This window comes from Hyla sarda, chromosome 1, assembly GCF_029499605.1.
Source record: "Hyla sarda isolate aHylSar1 chromosome 1, aHylSar1.hap1, whole genome shotgun sequence".
NCBI lineage: Eukaryota > Metazoa > Chordata > Amphibia > Anura > Hylidae > Hyla > Hyla sarda.
The window spans coordinates 597,235,248-597,256,899 of NC_079189.1; the positions used below are offsets into that span (position 1 = coordinate 597,235,248).

Sequence of the window (21,652 nt, forward strand, 5' to 3'; positions counted from 1 at the left end):
GTATTCGGGTATCAGAAAATAAGACTTTCACCCCAAGAAATATAACTTACTAATATGTCACTAATAACACTAATTATATAGGCTGCAGCTTTTTTTCCCCCATTATTCACCCTTGACAAGAAGTTGTGTAGTCCCCTCATTGTCAGTGTAGTGTTGTCTCAGCAGCTCCCTGGCTCCTCCCTCTCTCCTGAAAGGAAGTTGTGTAGTCCTCTTATTATCAGTGTGGGATTGTTTCAGCAGCTCCCATTCTCCTCCTGATCTCCTGACAGGATATCGTATAGTCCTCTCATTGTCGTGTTGTCTCTGCAGCTCACCGGCTCCTCCCTCTCTCCTGACAAAAAGTTGTGTAGTCCCCTCATTGTCAGTGTAGTGTTGTCTCAGCAGCTCCCTGGCTCCTCCCTCTCTCCTGAAAGGAAGTTGTGTAGTCCTCTTATTATCAGTGTGGTATTGTTTCAGCAGCTCCCATTCTCCTCCTGATCTCCTGACAGGATATCGTGTAGTCCTCTCATTGTCTTGTTGTCTCTGCAGCTCTCCGACTCCTCCCTCTCTCCTGACAAAAAGTTGTGCAGTCCTCTCATTTTCAGTGTGTTGTTGTCTCAGCAACTCCCTGGCTCCTCCCTCCCTCCTGAAAGGAAGTTGTGTAGTCCTCTTATTATCAGTGTGGTATTGACTCAGCATCTACCAAGCTCCTCCTTCTCTCCTGACAGGATATTGTGTAGCCCTCTCATTGTCGTGTTGTCTCTGCAGCTCTCCGGCTACTCCCTCTCTCCTGACAAAAAGTTGTGTAGGAAGGAAGTTGTGTAGTCCTCTCATTTTCAATGTGGTGTTGACTGAGCAGCTCCCTAGCTCCCCCTTTTCTCCTGACAGGAAGTTGTGTCGTCCTCTCATTGTCAGTGTAGTGTTATTTCAGCATCATCCGACTACTTCCTTTAACCTGACAAAAAGTTGTGCGGTCCTCTCAATGTGGTGTTGTCTTAGCAGCTCCTTGGCTCCTCTCTACCTCCCGAGACAACACATTATTCTCTCCTGTCCCAGGAGGTGGGGCTGGATCTTGTCTCTGAACAGAAACCTCACCCACTGAGTGATGTCACCACCTCTATTGGGACATTTAGGAAAGGATGAGGTATTTACAGCATGCTGTCTTTTTCTTAACAAGGCAACAAATAGAGGACCAGACAGGAAATAACTACAGCAGGTTCTGCAACCTCACTGTGTCTGCTGTAAGATGAGATGTTCTGCAACAGCTGTTGGCGGGAAAATGGCAGGTAGTGGAAGTCGTAGTGGAGTAGGCATGGTGGGAGGACTGTGATGAAGGGCTGACAGAAAGCAATGCATTCTGGGAATTGTAGTACTGAGCAACTGCTTAACTAGTTGGTACAAGACTAAGACTTCCAAAACAAATAGATTTTTGGTGGTTTCAGAACTATTTGTTATATGCTTCTGCAGTATTTATTTATTATTATTTTTTTTTTTACCTGACATCAGAGTACCCTCTGGAGCCAGTGTTGAGCTTCAAAGCTAAAATCTCCCAGCATTCACAGCTGCTTCAGTGTCTGCATAGATAGACATCCAAAGGATAGGGGATAAGATGTGGGGGGATCCGGCCACTGGGACCCCCGTGATCTCAGGGGCCGGCACCGCAGCTTTGAGCTTCCATGTTCCTGACAACACATCACGCCCCCTCCATTCATGTCTATGGGAGGGGGAGTGAGTACGTAGCCGTCGCACCTCCTCCCATTGATATGAATGGAGGGGGAGTGACGACTGAGGCCGCCCGTCATTCAGCACGGAGAGAAGTTTGCTCAGGGCATTGGATGGAGATCGCGGGGGGGGGGGGGGGGGGGGGAAGGGGTCAAGATCCGAGTGGCTAAATCCCCCACAGTCAGACATCTTATCCCCTATCCTTTGGATAGGAGATAAGATGTCTAGGGGCAAAGTACCCCTTTGAAGATAGAAATAACCCAGTGGATTTCTGTGCATCCCTATAAAACATGCATTGTGACAGGCATTCTTAATTACTGTACGTCACCTGGTTCAGCCAGACCCAAATTAAGCCCCGCCTCCACAGCCACGGAGGGTCTGCACACTTCCATATAGTATATGAGTATCTCCACATCTCGATCAAACTTGTGTCCCTCTGCCAAGGACAGCTGCAAAGGCAGAAATAAAAGCTCAGAAGTCAGTGAATGCAGCCAAGAATGGCGCAATGAAAAACGTTACAGGAGGTCCACTCATGGCGAATTCTTCTGTTGCAAATCTGCATGTGCTGAGGTTATGCGGAGAGAATAAACATGTTCATTCTATTAATGGAATCAGCTCAGAGATGCATTGTCATCTATGGAGAAGGTACATTTATGGTCGGTCCTAGTGCCAGCTCATTCTGCTGGCTCCTGCTGTCCACAGAGTCTCCGCCCAAACTTTCTCCGTGCAGAGATTCCGTAGTGTGAATGAGGACCAATGCACACTATAGAATTTCCGCCCAGAGAAATCCTGAGCAGAGAATACAAGATCCGAATGCCTTCTGAGCATGAGTGCCTTTCAATGCATCGTCTGAGTTAAAGGGGTACTATAGTGGAAAACAATTTTTTTTTTTTTTTTTTAAATCAACTGGTGCCAGAAAGTTAAACAGATTTATTAATTATGGTCCATAAGATAACAGAAAATATTGGCACTCACCAGTTCAGCTTGCAAGTCTTCTTTATTGAGACATACTCACATTACGGGTAGAGAAGAGAGAGGTAGTGGGGGGGACAGTGAGTGGCCACTCACTGTCCCCCCACTACCCCTCTCTTCTGTACCCGTAATGTGAGTATGTCTCAATAAAGAAGACTTGCAAGCTGAACTGGTGAGTGCCGATATTTTCTGTTTTCTTATGGACCATATCTGAACACTACTTAACATATCAGAGCACCACCTACAGCAACATAGATACACCTGCACCGATCAGCCGTCTTATATCCCAGGACACCATTAGCAGTGCTGCACTACTTCAATTGAGATTTGTTAATTACTTCTATATAAAAAGCTTAATCCCTCTAATACTTATCAGCTGCTGTATGCTCCACAGGAAGTTGTATTTCTTTCTGGAGTTCTTTTCAGTCTGACCACAGTGCTCTCTGATGACACCTCTGTCCATGTCAGGAACTGTATAGAGTACAAGCAAATCCCCATAGCAAACCTCACCTGCTCTGGACAGTTCCTGATACGGACAAAGGTGTCAGCAGAGAGCACTACACAATAACTACACAACTTCCTCTGGAGCATACAGCAGCTAATAAGTACTGGAAGGATTAAGAATTTCAAATAGAAGTAATTTACAAATCTGTTTAACTTTCTGGCACCAGTTGATTTGAAAAAAATTAGTTTTCCACTGCGGACTGTGCATAGGCTAACGGTGCCCTGGCGTCACGAAATGATAAGAATTCCATGCACCCCCGTCACCACATACATAAAGTGTCACTGTCATGTGAAACAACTTCTGATATGTGTCCTGGACATGTCGAAAGTTTAGATCACACTCAGTAACTAGTACCTGGCAACTGATACAGTCTGCTGGGATCTTGAGTTATAAACCACGAAAATAGGCGACAGTGTGCTCCACTGCCTTGCCTGCTACCAAATCTGGATTTTTCACTCCATTATAGCCTATGGGGAATGAGTCGGGTTTGAGTGACAACTGTAGAGTGAGCCCCACACTTCACCCGCTGTAACTTGCGATCATAGCAGCTCTCAGGACAGAGCTGCGTTGCCATCTAAACCTTTGACACGTCTGGGCGACATATGTGAAGGGAACCTTGTGCATTACACCCCTCACCTTGGCGGAGGTCTTGCCTTCATCACTGTACTCCACAGGGCTGATATCACAGTTGGACTCTATCTTGGCGATGCCATATGCAGAGTGGAAGTGAGCGCTCAGACTCAGGGTGTACGGGATTTCTCCAATAGGCACCTGTGGACGGGTGGCTGTCACACTCACAGTATAGTCTGCAAAAAAAAAAAATAATTTATATATAAATATATATATATATATATATATATATATATTTACATACACTGGCAGGGCAGTAACTGAAATCTCCAGTAAAGAATGGCCTTAACACAGGGGATAAAACACTGTAAATGAAAGCTAAATGTATAAAGTACTATAAGTAGAGCGGCTTGTACAAAGCTTCATTTGGATATGAAGCAGCTGAAAGCAACTCCCTCCATGTGTCTAAACCAGTGTTTCCCAAACGCGGTCCTCAAGCACCCCCAACAGGTCATGTTTTCTGGATTTCCTTAGTCTTTCACCTGTGAAAGACTAAGGAAATCCAGAAAACAACTGTTCGGGGTGCTTGAGGACCGCGTTTGGGAAACACTGGTCTAAACAGTAAAGATGCCAAAGCTGAGATCCAGTGAGTGCCCGTGAGTCCCCGTGAGTGCTGCGCTTTTGTTTTACTAGAGAAGATTTCAGGTTTATGTTCCCTTTAGGTGCAAGTTGGCCAGCATTGCACAACAGGACAGAGTTCCTATCTAGGAGCCTAAGCCAAGGCTTGGCATATTTCTTTTGAATCTAGGAGCCAGCAAAACATTTTTAAAATTAAAGGGGTGCTGAACTGAACGGGGAACCAAACCCATGGCCCATATGTTCCCTCTCATCAACCTATTTAATTGTCTAAATATCATTCATTGGCTATCTAGAGCAGTTTCCTCTCTATGGTTGTCACTTACATGCATGTAAATCATGGAATGACATCATCCAGCCATCCACTCTGTCTCTTTCCAAGTCTCCCTCTCTGAAAGCAGCCCCCACCTCCTGAGAGACACAGGCCATGTGGTTTCTGCCCAGCACTGATGAGTCATACTTCCTTTAGTGCTGGGAGGTGTGGATAGTAGTGCAGGAGGGTAGGGGCTGCTCTCAAAGAGTGAACTGGACGGCAGAGAAAAACTACAATGACTGCTTGGAGATGTAGGCAAGAGGAGAAAAGGATGGCATAGAATATCAAGCAACCAGAGAAGACAACAGGGCCCACAGGAGCCATGCATAGGATAGTTTACAGGGAAAATATCCAGGAAATATGATGGCTTTGGAGCTTTTATATACATATATATATATTGTTCCCTGGAGCACTCCTTTAACCCTTTAAGGGGCCAGGATTTTCACTTTTTTATTTTTCCACCTACAGACCTGTATGATGGCTCAGTTTTTGTTCTGTGAGCTTTTTATTAAATTTTGTGACTAAAAATCATACATTTTTGGCGTTTTAAATTTTTTTTTGCATTTATACCATTAAAGGACATGTCAGGTGCTCACTTTTCTTATTTAACTGTGCAGGATTAGTTGGACAATTCTGCACACAGCAATATATACCAAATATGTTTTACATTTTTACATTAAAAAAAAAAAAAAATTTTAAAACACATTTTTTTCCCCAACTTTGTCCTTTACACTTTTTCGAACTCCCTCGGGGGATAATTAAGCAATTATTCCATCTGATTGATTCTATATGCATTTAGTTCATCTTTGTTTTCTATACTTTTTTTTTTTTTTTTGTTACAGCCTGCCTAGGAGCAGACCACTATGTATGTGCGCGATGTATAATTTTTAGCAGAGAACTGACCAAAATGTATGTGTGCAAAAACTGTCAACATAGCAGCATTTAAACAGTTAATTGAAGGCAAGTGTCAGCTACAGATAGCAGACAGTACCTGCCAGGTATAAAGCGGGCTCAGTAATTGGACTGCATCATACAGTAGTCGGGCTGCATCACACCTGGCAGGTACTGGCTGCTATCTTCAGCTGATACCCGCCAGTAATGACAGACATCAGAGATCCCTCCAATGTTCATCATTTAACTACCTCACTTGGCCAATGATGTTAAATAGATGTCATAGGTCTGGAAGGGCTATAAAAAACCTAGGCGTCAGGATGAATTTCTTAGTCACCATGGCGACCTATTGCCTTGGATTTGTCAGGCCCAGGCCTAAGCCATGACAACATGCTGTGCAATATGGAAGCCAAGCTTGTAATAAGGCCATAGGTGGATTTCTTAAAAAAAACTATTCAATTGTACTGCACCCTGCAGATTGTAATGCATCCACAACATTGATATATTTGTTATACTCCTTTCAACTCGTACCTGTTGGCGTATACCTGGGGTTTAGAACAGCGGGAAGCACAAACCGCACAGCCTCATCTGCCTCCACCGGAAGCTCCTGCACATACTTTATAGTGACCTCGGCCACTTGACTGGGGGACAGGTTACCGACACTGCAGGTGAAAATATCAGAGGAATCCTCATTCTCCTCCAGGAGAAATGCCTGCTGGCCCTGACATATAGCATCATCATAGGTCTGGTGAGCCTTGTGGGAAGAACGCAGGCCAACAACAGGTTAATGATGAAATATAATCCCTAGGTATACAGTTATATCTCCAAAATTACAAAATAAACAGCACACCATACCATGGTGTTAGTAACTTATTATTAAGACTTAAGGGAGTTGTCTGGCAAAAAAAGCAATCTGTGTATTGTGTCACAAAGTATAATAAAGAAAACTACTACTATCATAATATTAGATTTTGTGCAGAGGTCTTCCATATCATCTCTGCTCTTTCTCTTGTAAGCTGTGACTATCACATCACAGGCTCTCAAAGTAGTCTGTTCTGTCGCTGCCCCCCCCCCCCTTTCCTGTAAGCACAGGATGAGATCAGTGATGGGAAGGGGAAACTGGTATTACTGTTTATTAGATTCATGACTCATTCGATAAGGCAGCAGTGAGCCTACAGTGACTGAGAATGGCTTCCTGCTGCCTTATCTAATTAATTATAAATCATATGAGCAGTAATACTAGCTCCCACCTTCACATCACTGGTCTTGTCCCATGCTGACAGGAGGGGAGGAGGAGCTAGGACAGAGCAGACTGCTTTGAGAGCCTGTGATGTGACATCACAGTTTACAAGGGAGCAGCACAGCACTATGGCTAATAACATTATATTAGTAAGTTGCTTTATTATACTTTTTGACACAATACACTGGTAATTTCTTTCTCTGGACAACCCATTTAAGTGTGTATTCACAAGTACAGTTTCCTGCACAGATCTGAAGCTGCAGATTTGAAGCTGTGTTTAGTCATTTAGTTTACATTGAAATCTGCAGGATAAATACTACATCATTAAATATGTGCAGGATACTGTACGTGTGAATACACCCTAAAGATCAGTTAACACGTTCTTAATTTTTGCTGAAGATTTTGATACCCATTGGAGTCAATGATCAGCAAAATCTGCTGCAGCAAATCTGCAGCAAAAATAAGGATGTGTGAACTAACTCTAAGGGCTCGTTCACGTGATTTTAGTGCGGATTTTGCTGCGGATTTTCAGCTGCTTATTTCTACTGCTTATTTTCTACTGCTTCTTTTCTGCTGCTTAAAATAAGCAGCAGAAAATAAGCATCTGAAAATAAGCAGCAGAAAATAAAAAGCAGCAGATCAGCTGCGGAAAGTCCGCACAAAAATCCGCTCATGTGAACAAGCCCTAAAGGTGTATTTTTATATAACAAAGTTATCCCCTATTCTGTGGCTAGGGGAAAACTAGTGGGTCAGAGGGGGTCTGACCAGTGAGACCCCCACCAATCCCAAAAACACAGAAAATCAATCAACAGAGTCTGTGCAGACAGTGCACTATTTATTCCCTACAGGGCTTCTGAACATTGACAAGCCAATCAGGTGATTCCCCCTGTTACTTATATATCCCTTACTAGGGCAAAAAGGCTAAAATAACCTAAATTACAGAGAAAACAAACCTGTTTCTTTTCCTGGAGATCGGCTATGATGGTCTTCCCCTCCACTTTGGCCTTAAACGCATAGACAGCAGAGTCCTGATCCATGGGGAACACAAAGATGGCCTCCACCGCCTTCTCCTCCTCATTCTTGTACTTGAGTGTTGCAGACACATCAGCCACAAAGCCTTTCACCTGGACATCAACCGAGATCCCCTGTAAAGGGACTGAATGACCCAAGAGTAAAGAAAAAGGTTGTGCACCAAGAAGAGACCAAGGAAACTGGAGTCATGAACATGTGCAACCGGTGCTCTGACCGGAGGGTGACTACTCGATCTGGTGTGGTCACCCATACATTGCTGGGCCTGTGCTAAAACTTGGGCTTCAACATATACAGTACATGTGCAGCCTAACGAATACAGTACATATAAAACAAACTGGACAGCAATTATGCCATATAGCAAACTCAGCCTTGTATGTTATAGTAAAGGAAAAAATATTACTTGATCCCCTGTTGATTTAGTACGTTTTCCCACTGACAAAGAAACGATCGGTCTATAATTTTAATGGTCATTGAGAGACAGAATAACAACAAAAATATCCAAAAAAAAACACATACGTTATGAATTGATTTGCATTTTACTCAGTAAAATAAGTATTTGGCCCCCTTTTAATCAGAAAATGTTTTGGCTCTTAGGTGTCTTTTATACAGGTAATGGGTTGGGATTAGGAGCACTCTCTTAATCTCAGCTTGTAAGGCTCCTTTCACACTGCCGGGGAGAATAGCGGGAGAAAAAATACTGCTTGCGACGTCTTTTTCCCCAGTAAAAAAAAACAACGGCACCAGACAGACCCCATAATCATAGATAAAAGGGAGCCGGCGGGACCCGTTGTTGGCCTTTGTGCCCCATCAGGAGAACGTCCCTTAACCCCTTAAGGACTCAGGGTTTTTCCGTTTTTGCACTTTCGTTTTTTCCTCCTTACCTTTAAAAAATCATAACCCTTTCAATTTTCCACCTAAAAATCCATATTATGGCTTATTTTTTGCGTCGCCAATTCTACTTTGCAGTGACATTAGTCATTTTACCCAAAAATGCACGGCGAAACGAAAAAAAAAATCATTGCGCGACAAAATCGAAAAAAAACGCCATTTTGTAACTTATGGGGGCTTCCGTTTCTACGCAGTGCATATTTCGGTAAAAATTATACCTTATCATTATTCTGTAGGTCCATACGGTTAAAATGATCCCCTACTTATATAGGTTTGATTTTGTCGCACTTCTGGAAAAAATCATAACTACATGCAGGAAAATTTATACGTTTAAAAATGTCATCTTCTGACCCCTATAACTTTTTTATTTTTCCACGTACGGGGCGGTATGAGGACTCATTTTTTGCGCCGTGATCTGAAGTTTTTATTGGTATGATTTTTGTTTTGATCTGACTTTTTGATCACTTTTTATTCATTTTTTAATGTTATAAAAAGTTACCTAAATACGCTTTTTTAGACTTTGGAATTTTTTTGCGCGTACGCCATTGACCGTATGGCTTAATTAATGATATATTTTTATAGTTCGGACATTTACGCACGCGGCGATACCACATATGTTTATTTATTTTTTTTTTTTACACGGTTTTATTTTTTTTCTGGGAAAAGGGGGGTGATTCAAACTTTTATTAGGGAAGGGGTTAAATGACCTTTATTAGCACTTTTTTTTTACTTTTTATTGCAGTGTTATAGGTCCCATAGGGACCTATAACACTGCACACACTGATCTCCTATGCTGATCACTGGCGTGTATTAACACGCCTGTGATCAGCATTATCGGCGCTTGACTGCTCCTGCCTGGATATCAGGCACGGAGCAGTCATTCGTCGATCGGACACCGAGGAGGCAGGTAAGAGCCCTCCCGGTGTCCGATCAGCTGTTCGGGACGCCTCGATTTCACCGCGGCGGTCCCGAACAGCCCGACTGAGCAGCCGGGATACTTTCAGTTTCACTTTAGAAGCGGCGGTCAGCTTTGACCGCCGCTTCTAAAGGGTTAATACCGCACATCGCCGCGATCGGCGATGTGTGGTATTGGCCGCGGGTCCCGGCCGTTGATTAGCGCTGGGACCCACGCGATATGATGCGGGATCGCGGCGCGATCCCGCTTCATATCGCGGGAGCCGGCGCAGGACGTAAATATACGTCCTGCGTCGTTAAGGGGTTAAAGGCACACAAAAAGAGACTTTAACGGCTGTTCTTGATGGGGCGGCGCAACAGCAGTGTGAAAGGGGCCTTATCTGTATAAAAGACGCCTGTCCACAGAAGCAATCAATCAGATTCCAAACTCTCCTTCATGGCCGAAACCAAAAAGCTGTCCAAGGATGTCAGAGACAAGACTGTAGATCTACACAAGGCTGGAATGGGCTTACAAGACCATCGCCAAGCAGCTTGGTGAAAGGTTTATAACAGTGGGTGCAATTATATGCAAATGGAGGAAAAACGAAATAATTGTCAATCTCCCTCGGTCTGGGGCTCCATGTAGGATCTCACCTTGTGGAGTCTGAATAATCATGAGAACGGTGATGAATCAGCCCAGAACTACACGGGATGATCTTGTCAATGATCTCAAGGCAGCTGGGACCATAATCACCAAGAAAACAATTAGTAACACGCTACACCGTGAAGGACTGAAATTCTGCAGCACCTGCAAGGTCCCCCGCTCAGGAAAACTCATGTACAGGCCTGTATGAAGTTTTCCAATGAACATCTGAATCATTCATTGATTGTTTCTGCAGACAGGTGTCTTTTTAACATGTAACAAGCTGAGGTTAGGAGTGTTCCCTTTAAGAGAGTGCTCCTAATCTCAGCATATTACCAGTAAAAAGACACCTGGGAGCCAGAAATCTTGCCGATTTATAAGGGTCAAATTCTTATTTCACTGAGTAAAATGCAAATCAATTCGTAACTTATGTGAATGCATATTTCTGAACTTTTCTTTGTTGTTAAAGGAGTACTCCCGTGGAAAACTTTATTTTTTTTTTAAATCATCTGGTGCCAGAAAGGTAAACAGATTTGTAAATTACTTCTATTAAAAAAAAATCTTAATCCTTCCAGTACTTTTTAGGGGCTGTATACTACAGAGGAAGTGCTTTTCTTTTTGGATTTCTCTTCTGTCATGACCACAGTGCTCTCTGCTGACCTCTGGGGTCAATTTTAGATTTTGGGAACTTTCCAGAGCAGGAGAAAATCACCCTAGCAAACAAAAGCTGCTCTGAACAGTTCCTAAAATGGACAGAGATGTCAGCAGAGAGCACTGTGGTCGTGACAGAAGAGAAATCCCAAAAAGAAAAGCATTTCTTCTGTAGTATACAGCACCTAAAAAGTTCTGGAAGGATTAAGATTTTTTTTTTATAGAAGTAATTTACAAATCTGTTTAACTTTCTGGCCCCAGTTGATTTAAAAAAAAAAAAAAAAAGAGGTTTTCCACTGGAGTACCCCCTTAAACTGTCTCTCACTGTTCAAATAAACCGACCATTAAAGCTATAGACCGATCATTTCTTTGTCAGTGCAAACATACAAAATCAGCAGGGGGTCAAATACTTATTTTCTTTCCTGTATAAAAAATATAAAATGGCCATGAATGATGCCAAATGCACAACTCAGCCCAGCTATATGTGTGTATGTTATACGACGCTCTGTACAGTCTGTATACAGCATGCCACCATATTGGAGACAAGGTCGATGAGCCGTCCCCTATGGTCAGTCAGTCATTCCTCACCCAGTTTCCTGGAGTCTGCAATAATAAGACCGCAACGAGGAGAAAATGCCGGCATCTTATTGGCTTGTCCTGGAATTAAGACACAATAATGAGTGCAATGTTAATAAATTGTAGCACGATGATATGTCAGAGGTTTCTCCAAATATACTTTAAAGGGGTATTCCAGGATAAAACATTTATCCCCTATCCAAATTTAGGCTTTTATTTTCATCCTTGTCATGACTGTTGAGACCCAATTAGCTCCTAGCAGGCTATAACTACCCCTCCCCCTTATTACAATAATTAATTAAATAATAACTGACACAACAACAATTCAACTTTTTTTATGGGTGGGGATCGGCCACAGCTTTATTTATAAAATTACTTATATAAATAACAATTTAACTGTAACAAAGACACCGATTGGCTTCTTGCCAACCCGAGAGGTGCTGCCACACCGTCCTGTGTGGAGGTCTACCCCGGGTTGACCCCGCTTTCACCGTCTTCTTACCGCCATGGAGGAGACCAGTTGGCCCTACACTGGGCTCCGACCCCCACCCAAGAGATACTGGATAGCCAACACCTGGGGCCACCTCCAGCCCCCCGGACACACCCAACACATTTCCTCTCCAGGAAATCCGCCCAACACATTTCCTCTCCAGGAAATCCGCCCAACACATTTCCTCTCCAGGAAATCCGCCCAACACATTTCCTCTCCAGGAAATCCGCCCAACACATTTCCTCTCCAGGAAATCCGCCCAACACATTTCCTCTCCAGGAAATCCGCCCAACACATTTCCTCTCCAGGAAATCCGCCCAACACATTTCCTCTCCAGGAAAACCGAGGTACCTGCCGCCAGGACCTATTTCTTATATTAATTTGTATTCATTCATTTTATTCATTAATCTTTTTTTTTTTTTTTTTTTTTTTTTTATAACTCTTGTGTGAACACATCTCTCAGACTCGCCCATACACCGAAGAGAGCCACAGCACTCACACCACCTTGCGGAAAACCGCTCGCAAAACATAAGCACATATGGGAAACATAAACACATATGGGAAACATCAAACTGGGCGAAGATAGCAATGCAACATGCAGATCGCCAGCGCCCCACGCGCTGCACTACCCTCTCCGGAAACCAAGCCATCTCCTCCGGCCCCGATACAAAAGAGGGCGAATCTCAAACTCACAACACCCCATCCTATCAAAGAAAAGCAAAACCCAAAACAGACAAAAATCTTGAAACTGAATAATCGGGGGCGGGGAGCAAAAAAGAAAAAAAGGGGTGGGGGGGCGCCCCACAGCCGCCCCGTCAAGCAATAGGACGACAACCCGAAAAAAACAGTCATTCGCTGACCCCCATGCAGCACAAGCTGCGCTACCTGGATCGCCGAAGCAGTCTCGGACAAAAAAGGGGGGGCCTTTAATTTGTAATTTTTTTTTTTATCTTTTTTTTATTTATTTATTTATTTTACCGTTTCGCGAATTGCACAAAATAGGCACCCAAAAAACAGACACCCCAGTCCCAGATGAGGAGAAAGGAAATGCCCCATCCACATAGCCACGAAAAAAGCCAGCGCAAACCTCGGATGAGCAAAACGACGCAAAAGCGACAACCAAAAATCCGACCCGCAGATGCCACCAAGTGACCCAAAACTGATAGGAAAAACCGGTCGCCGACAGCAAGGCCACCCACTCGCGGGCCCAGCCCCTAGGTACACACCAACATCCCACCAACCGCAAAGTAGAAAAGAAAAAATTACCCCCCGCCATGCGCCAACTGCACCCCACTGGATCGCAGCACAGTGGGAAAGCCACCCACCTGTTTTCTCCTTTTATTTTTTAATAGAAGGTGATTCACATGAACAGGTGAAGATACCCGGCGTCATGTACTAAGAATGTTATTTGGATGCACAGAGAACACAGCCCAAATCTCGAACCTCCTTGGAGAGGTGACACAGCAGTCAACTTCCATCATCACATCCTATGAAAACGAAATAGGAATAAACATCAGAGCCCGGAAGGTTACTACAAAGGGCATTCCAGGTACGAAAAACAAATCCCCTATCCACAGACACATTTGGAACCTCAGGGACCCCCCTCCACTGTAACATCTCGGCCTCCACACCACCAACCACTCGCAAACGCCGTGCCGTCAGTGCAACCAAGTCGCAGGAGTCACCAAAGCGGACCAAGAAATACACACCACACTCCACGATGACCCACGGGCCAGCCACACAGGCAAACCTTCCGACTTCGCCCGAGGGAGCAACCTCCGGAACCACTGCCAGAGAAAAACGGGACAAAGCATCAACACCCAATACCGACCCCAGGGAGCACAGCCCCAAACTAAATCGTAACTCCAAACAGCGAAGCACTAGGCGCAACAAGCCGAACACAGGAAGAAATCTGCAAGAGTACTCCCCGAATGTCAGACCGACAACACGCCACGATCACTCAAAGCACCCCAGAAAAGAAGAAAAGCAACACCAAATTAGAGCGCTACCAAGCGCAGGGGCCAAGCCAACCCACACAGTATCGTTACAAGTCCAGAACATGAGCTGCCGAAGCAAGCACCCAAAGTCCCACAACCAATACCAAGGCAAAAGCGCAAACAAAACCCAAGCATGGCAGCCCACTGACTACCAAGACCCAGGGATAAACCACCCAGCAGCACCACTGGGAAACCAAACCACACCAACAACCAACCAAACCGGCCACAACCGGAAACAGAGCGAGCTTCCCCGTGAGCTGCAACGGGGAACAGAAAGCAGGCCTGTCCACTGCACGACACATGAAAAACCCCAACCAGCCGAAACGTCAGCCCTAGCGCACCCGGGGCACATATGCGGAGGCACAGATACCACACACCCTCGGCGGCCAGAGACAACCTGGAGGAAAAAACTCCGCCCGGAACCATATTCCACGTGGAACAATCAGGAAACCAGCAAGGACCGTAACCAGGGCACCTAGCGAGCCCCGAAGAAACCAAAACAGAGAAAACGCAATCACACCCTGACCACAGAAAAGCAGCAGACCAACGCCAACGCAGCATGCGGAACCCATGCTAATCTACTCAGTATTGTTCCAATTGTAACATATGTGCTGCCGAAGCGAGCACCAAATATGGAACGCTTCACAATTTGCGTGTCAGCCTTGCAACAACAAACCACACCCCCACAAGCGCAGAGCACAGGAGAATCACCCCCCGGAATACCACGACGAACAGAAGAACTCACAAGGCAAGGCAAACAGAGACTCAAGCGAACCTACCCCCGGAGACTCAAGCGAAACCTACCCACCGAACACATCAGCTAAAGCACCCAAAACGACATACCGAAGTCCCATGCCTACCAGAGATTGGGAAAATACGGAGAGATAAACCAAACAAAGGGGGAGAAAACCAAAAGAAACAAAACCGTAACTGGGCGGCACCCACCGAATCAGGATAAGGAACAAGCCTCAGTAGCCAAGTCCGCCAAACCCCGGCCACCCAGCGCGTAAGGCCAAAAGAGCACTCACCCAAGCGCGCACCGCAGAAAACGATACCCTACCAAAGCACCCTGCCAAGAAGAGACGTACCCAACTCCCAACCAGAGACCAAACTCAACATACACACAGAAACAAAAGGACGAACACTGCACAGAACGCAGCCATAAGCACACTAACCGGGGAAGGGGCCAAGCCCCGCATCAGAACACTCACCAATTCCAGAAGATGGAGAAGCCAACAGCTGGAAGAACCACTTCACCACCGCCGCAGGCGTGGGACAAGGCACGCCGGAGACCGCTGGGTCGCGGGCACTCCGCCCCCACACTCACTACCCCTCCACGGGGGCATTGGAGAGGCAGAAGGAAGAAGGACAGCAGCGGCAGCAGGGGGGGGGGGTTGGGAACACGGGGCGGAGAGGTGATGGGGGGGCAGACGCAGTGGGCAGGGGGGGTGGGGTAAGGGGAGAGGTGCCAGCGTAGGCAGGGTGAGAAGCTGGGTAAATGAGAGGGGACAATATGAGAGCTCAATAGTTTGCGCCGTAATCCGAAAGAACCGCAGTACCCTTGCCATTTTCTCGGGTTGTTTTTTTTTTTTTTGTGTACGCCGTTTGTTAATACATACGGTAGAAAAATTGATCGAATATGCGAAACAAATGTCATATGTGTATTAAATTACCAATATTATTTATTATGTATTTCACGTGTATAGTGAAATTTAATATTTATTTATTTCTTTTAATTAAAAATTATTTTATTAGATTTATTCATTTATTTATATTTGCGTGCACGCCATAGACGGAACATTTCAAACGACGACATATTGTTATACCCCAGATATGCACGCATGTGGAGATACCACATACGTGCATGTCTGCAGCACACAGATTTTTTTTATTTTTATAGTTTTACATATATATATACCGTATTTATCGGCGTATAACACGCACTTTTTAGGCTAAAATTTTTAGCCTAAAGTCTATGTGCGTGTTATACGCCGATACCGCCCCAGGAAAGGCAGGGGGAGAGAGGCCGTCGCTGCCCGCTTCTCTCCCCCTGCCTTCCCTGGGGTCTAGAGCCCTGCTGCCGGCCCTTCTCACCCCCTGGCTATCGGCGCCGCTGCCCGTTCTGTCCCCCTGACTATCGGTACTGGCGCCGATAGCCAGGGGGAGAGAAGGGGCAGCGGCACCCATTGCCGGCACCGCTGCCCCGTTGCCTCCCCCCATCCCCGGTGGCATAATTACCTGAGTCGGGTCCGCGCTGCTGAAGGCCTCCGGCGTGCGTCCCCTTCGTCGTTGCTATGCGCTGCATGGCGCGGCGCATGACGTCAGTGCGCCGCGCCGTGCATAGCAACGACGCAGGGGACGCACGCCGGAGGCCTGCAGCAGCGCGGACCCGACCCAGGTAATTATGCCACCGGGGATGGGGGGAGGCAACGGGGCAGCGGCGCCGGCAATGGGTGCCGCTGCCCCTTCTCTCCCCCTGGCTGTCGGCGCCGCTTCTCTCCCCCTGGCTATCGGCGCCGGTACCGATAGTCAGGGGGACAGAACGGGCAGTGGCGCCGATAGCCAGGGGGAGAGAAGGGCCGGCAGCAGCGCTCTAGACCCCAGGAAAGGCAGGGGGAGAGAAGGGGGCAGCGACGGCCTCTCTCCCCCTGCCTTTCCTGGAGATGTATCGGGGTATACACGCGCACACACGCACCCTCATTTTACCATGGATATTTTTTTTACCCAAATATCCTTGGTAAAATGAGGGTGCGTTTTATAGGCCGGTGCGTGGTATACCCCGATAAATACGGTGCATACATACCCATATACACACTTTTATTTATTTATTTATATATATATATATATATATATATATATATACAAAAATTTTTTTTATATATATACACACACACACACACATATATATATATATATATATATGTATATACACATTTTATTTTTATTTTTTAATTTTTTGGAGGGGATGGGGAAAAAGGGGGCAAACCAAACTATTAATATTGAAGGGTTAAATTACCTTTATCGACTTTACTTTTTTTAAATTTATTTATTTATTTATTTTTTTGGGCAATGTTATAGCTCCATAGGAGCCATAACCTTGCACACACTGCTCCTAACACTGATCACTTGCCATGTATTAACATGGCAATGATCGGTGCCATCAACGATTGATTGCTCAAGCCTGAATTTCAGGCTTGGAGCAATCAATCAACGAGCGGACGCGCAGGAGGCAGGTAAGTGACCCTCCTGCTGCGTCCCAGCTGACCGGGACAACGCGATTAGATCGCGATTGTCCCGGTCAGCCCGACTGAGCAGCCGGGATGCTTGAAATCATACCCTCAGACGCGGCGATGAACTTAGATCGCCGCGTCTGGAGATGTAATGCCGGACATCTGCCTGATCGGTGATGTCCGGCGTAGCATGGGTCCTTGTTGCTAAGAGCAACCGGGACCCACGGATATAAAGCGCGCTCACCTTGTGAGCGCGCATTATATCTGAAGGAGCGCAAATGGACGTTTGCGCATAGGGAGTTAAAACAGCAGCAGCCCCCCAGGGGCCGCTGCCTCCAAAGTCAGGGGGGGGGAGGAGACGGAGGGGAACAGGGGGGGGGGGAGGAGGGGATCGCAAAGAGGAAAAAGAGACTGAGGGGACAAGGAGGGGGACGGGGGGGACGGGGGAGACAAGGAAAGCAGCAGAGCATGCTCATAAGGAGCATGCCCATAGGGAGGGATACAGGCACAGGCAGGGGAGAGGGCTTTGGCCACGGGCAGGGAAGAGGGCAAAAGGAACGGGCGGGACAGGGCTCACAGGGGCCATAGTGGGTAGGAGAGCGGGACTGTGAGAGGTCCGCCAGCCTCCCAAACCCGCCTCGGGTGCAACAGGAGGGGAGGCCAGCTCAGCCACAAGGGAGCCTGCCAGCCCTCACCCTCCTGCTCCATCCGGGCCACAAATAAAAGGAAGACACCTACCAACCAGCAGTCAAAACTCCGGGTCCTGGGCAGATTGAGGGGGGAAGGGAGGCACCACAGCTATAAATACCCAGGGGAGGGCCCCTGAAAGCCCGGGAAACTATTAAACCCCTGATTGGTCCACTCCTTCCCCCCCACCCATGGGACATACCACTATAGTTACCAACAAGTTTTTACAGGCGGGGGAGGGGGCTAAAAACCTTGCCTGTATATTTCTTAACCCCTTAACTGCTCACCAGTCAGGGGCAAGCTAGTTATGCACAGCTTGCCCCTCCATACTTTCATGCTGCTTAAACCACAAGTCTTTCGGACGGCTCCTGATGGTGGCTTCTCCCTGTTCCGCCCACTGGTCTTGATTGACAGATTTTTCCCTATACCGAAACAGTAAAATCAATTAAAGCTAGTAAAGCTGGGAGAAGCTGCCGATGGCCGTCCCGATGACTGGTAGTTCGGGCAGCATGAAATCGATGCCAGGTTTAAAGTCTACATCAGTGGTCTCCAAACTGTGTACCCCCAGATGTTGTAAAACTACAACGCCCAGACAGCCATTGGGGCAAGGAAAAAAATCAACAGGCACCGCTCGATAACTTGTGGTTCAAGCAGCATGAAAGTAATGAGGGGTTCTTTTTAAAGCTGAAAGTCTAGATCAGTGGTCTCCAAACCGTGGACCTACAGATGTTAGAAAACTACAAATACCAGCATGTCTGGACAGCTGTTGAGGCGGGGAGAAGCAACCAGGGACCGTCCCCGATGACTCGCGATTCGAGCAGCATGAAAGTAATGACGGGTTTCCTCTAAAGTCTACATCAGTGGTCTCCAAATCCTGGACTGCCAGATGTCGCAAAACTACAACTCCCAGCATGCTGGGACAGCCAACGGCTGGGGATAAAAAAATAAATAAAATAATTGTAAAAAACTAAACTAAAATAAAAAAGAGTTAATTAACCCCTTTCTAATAAAAGTTGGAATCACCTCCCTTTTCCCATTTTTAAATTAAATAATGTAATCAAAAATAAACTGTAATAAAAATGTCCGAACTATTAAAATATAAGGTTAGCTAAACCGCACGGTCGATGGCGTACACGTAAAAAAAAAATACCAAAGTCCGAAATTGCGCATTTTTGGTCACTTCATATACCATAAAATAAATTAATAAAACGCGATTAAAAAGCCCCATGAAAACAAAAGGTATACCTATAAAAACTACAGATCATGGCGCAAAAAATGAGCCCTCATATAGCCCCGTATGTAGAAAAATCACGCTGCGTAGAAACAAACGTTGTAAAATGGCAGTTTTTTTTTTCAATTTCACTCCACAAATATTTTTTGTTTCTTTGTTTCGCTGCAGATTTTGTTATAAAAGAAGTGATGTCACTAAAAAGTACAATTGGTGACGCAAAAAAACAAGCCCTTATATGAGCCTGTAGGTGCAAAATTGAAAGCGTTATGATTTTTAGGGGAGGAGGAAAAAACGAAAGTGCGAAAACTCAAATGGGCCTAGCCCTTAAAGGGGTACTCCGCTGCTCAGCGTTTCAAACAAACTGTTCCAAACGCTGGAGCAGGCGGCTCGTGACGTACTAGCCCCGCCCTCTCATGACATCACGTCCCGCCCCCTCAATGCAAGTCTATGAGAGGGGGCGTGACGGCTGTCACGCCCCCTCACATAGACTTGCATTGAGGGGGCAGGGTGTGACGTCCTGATGGGCTGGGGCTACAACATCACGAGCTCCCGAAACTGGTTCCAGCTTTCAGAACAGTTTGTTCCAAACGCTGGCCAGCGGAGTACCCCTTTAAGGGTTTAAAAAAAAAAAAAAAAAAAAGTTATTACGTTACAGTATTGTATTTTGTTCTGTCTTCCTGGTGGTTTATCTACACATATGTTGTGTTTAATAATTCTGACTAGTCCCATACAGAGTGCCATATACAGTGTATGTAAGCTCAAAATTACATGTACATATCCTGAAGGACTACAGGTCCCAGCATACATGTAGCTGGCGGTGCATTCTGGGGATTGTAGTCCCGTAGGGTATCTCACCTCTCTCTGTATCTGGGTCCCCGTGTTCTCCAGTCTCTACCGTAATTCTTATAATACACACCGTATATCAGATACAGAGCTGCGGGTATATTCTGTTGAGTGTGTTACCGTGTTACAGGCCAGATACACAATACGGAAGTGTAGAAACGAAAGTAAAATGATGATCTACGTAAATAGTAGTTACCGAATGACAGTTACAGGGAAGCGGAGGATGACATTCAACTGCGCGTGTATTCTGTTATTTAAGGTAAATTTCACACAGGAAGAGAAGCACAAAAAACTGACACAGAAGGGTTAGGACTACCGTAATCACCATAATATAAGCTACAAGCCTGAGATCAGTGGTGACAAGTCATGTGTCCCTTTAGAAACATCAGTTACTGATATAAATATGTGGTGTCCCGGTACCGTATTGCATACCGTACCTTGGTTAGGGGTCCCCAAAGTCAGAGTTCCTAATAACTGTGGGGTTGCGCTTCTTTAGTCATCCCCTAGTCACCCCTCAAATAGTTAATATTCTAGTAAGTAATATGTAAATGCTGTATATTATATGTATGCTTACCTTCATAGCGTCGCAGGACCTTAGGTCATGTGATTCAGGTTAGTACTCTATGGTAGGTAAAAGGACCTTTGGAGGTTCATGGGTCAGGTGATTACCCATAATATTTTGTAAAGCTGATTGACAGATGGTCTGGACCAATGGACCTAAAACGGCCAGCCCCTGCCCATATAAGGGAGCTTCAGCCATTAGACGCTCTCTTGGGTTGCTGACACTTCATGAGGACAGACCTCCGCAATTTACAACGACTGCTACTAGGCCACAGCCTGCCGGCCTCGGCCTGAAACGAAACAGTGAGTTCTTACAACTTCCCCGCTTATGCTAGCGAGACCTCTGGACCTAAACATACCCCTAAATCCAGCGGATCTATGCTTACAAAATCCTACTAATCTAAAGAACTTACAAAAGTCCCAACATACGTCAATCTCAGCTGCACTGTACATAGACTTTGTTATAAGGACTGTTCCTGTTATCCCATGTTACAGAAAATCTTCAGTAAAGTTTCCGAAAGTTTTCAGCAAAGCTCTGGTTGTGGACATTGCATTTATCCTACATCTCCCTATCGCTTTGGGGAAGGGTGGCGATAGGCCAAGCATCACAGTATTAACCCTCACCCTGGCGTCACGACTGACAAGAGTTAATTATACCCGTGATATACCTCACAGCAACACCCCAACTGCCATACACCCCCCCCCCCCAAGGCACCACAAATAAATAAGAGGCGCTGTGTTCTTACAGGCTGGATATAACTGTATTTGTTCTGTGACATGATTCATTACTGTGTGTTGGGATCAGGGACCCAAACGTAATTTAACCCTTTAAAGGGGTACTCCGGTACTTAGAAATCTTATCCCCTATCCAAAGGATAGGGGATAAGATGCCTGATCGCGGGAGTCCCGCCGCTGGGGACCCCCGGGATCTTGCACACGGCACCCCGTTTGTAATCAGTGCCCGGAGCGTGTTCGCTCCAGGACTGATTACCAGCGACTACAGGGCGGGCGGCATGTGACATCACGCCCCCGCCCCCGTGTGATGTCACGCTCCACCCCTCAATGCAAGCCTACGGGAGGGGGCGTGACAGCTATCACGCC

General features: G+C 45.9%; 1 protein-coding gene across 13 annotated transcripts in view; it reads right to left on the minus strand.

The window, feature by feature from the left end:
* LOC130295952 (von Willebrand factor A domain-containing protein 5A-like) overlaps positions 1–20,248 on the minus strand; it is an 82,200-nt gene extending 61,952 nt beyond the window's left edge. For 10 of the 13 annotated variants that reach the window (XM_056547345.1, XM_056547393.1, XM_056547394.1 and 7 more), the window contains exons 1-7: positions 20,003–20,180; positions 18,664–18,846; positions 11,525–11,593; positions 7,782–7,984; positions 6,120–6,342; positions 3,815–3,984; positions 2,030–2,150 (exon numbers count right to left, since the gene is read on the minus strand). In XM_056547345.1, the coding sequence (XP_056403320.1) occupies positions 2,030–2,150; positions 3,815–3,984; positions 6,120–6,342; positions 7,782–7,984; positions 11,525–11,593; positions 18,664–18,829 (952 nt within the window). In that variant the 5' untranslated portion in view covers positions 18,830–18,846; positions 20,003–20,180. The other 3 variants (XM_056547382.1, XM_056547372.1, XM_056547392.1) reach the window with 3 other exon arrangements.
* Positions 20,249–21,652: the final 1,404 nt, after the last annotated feature.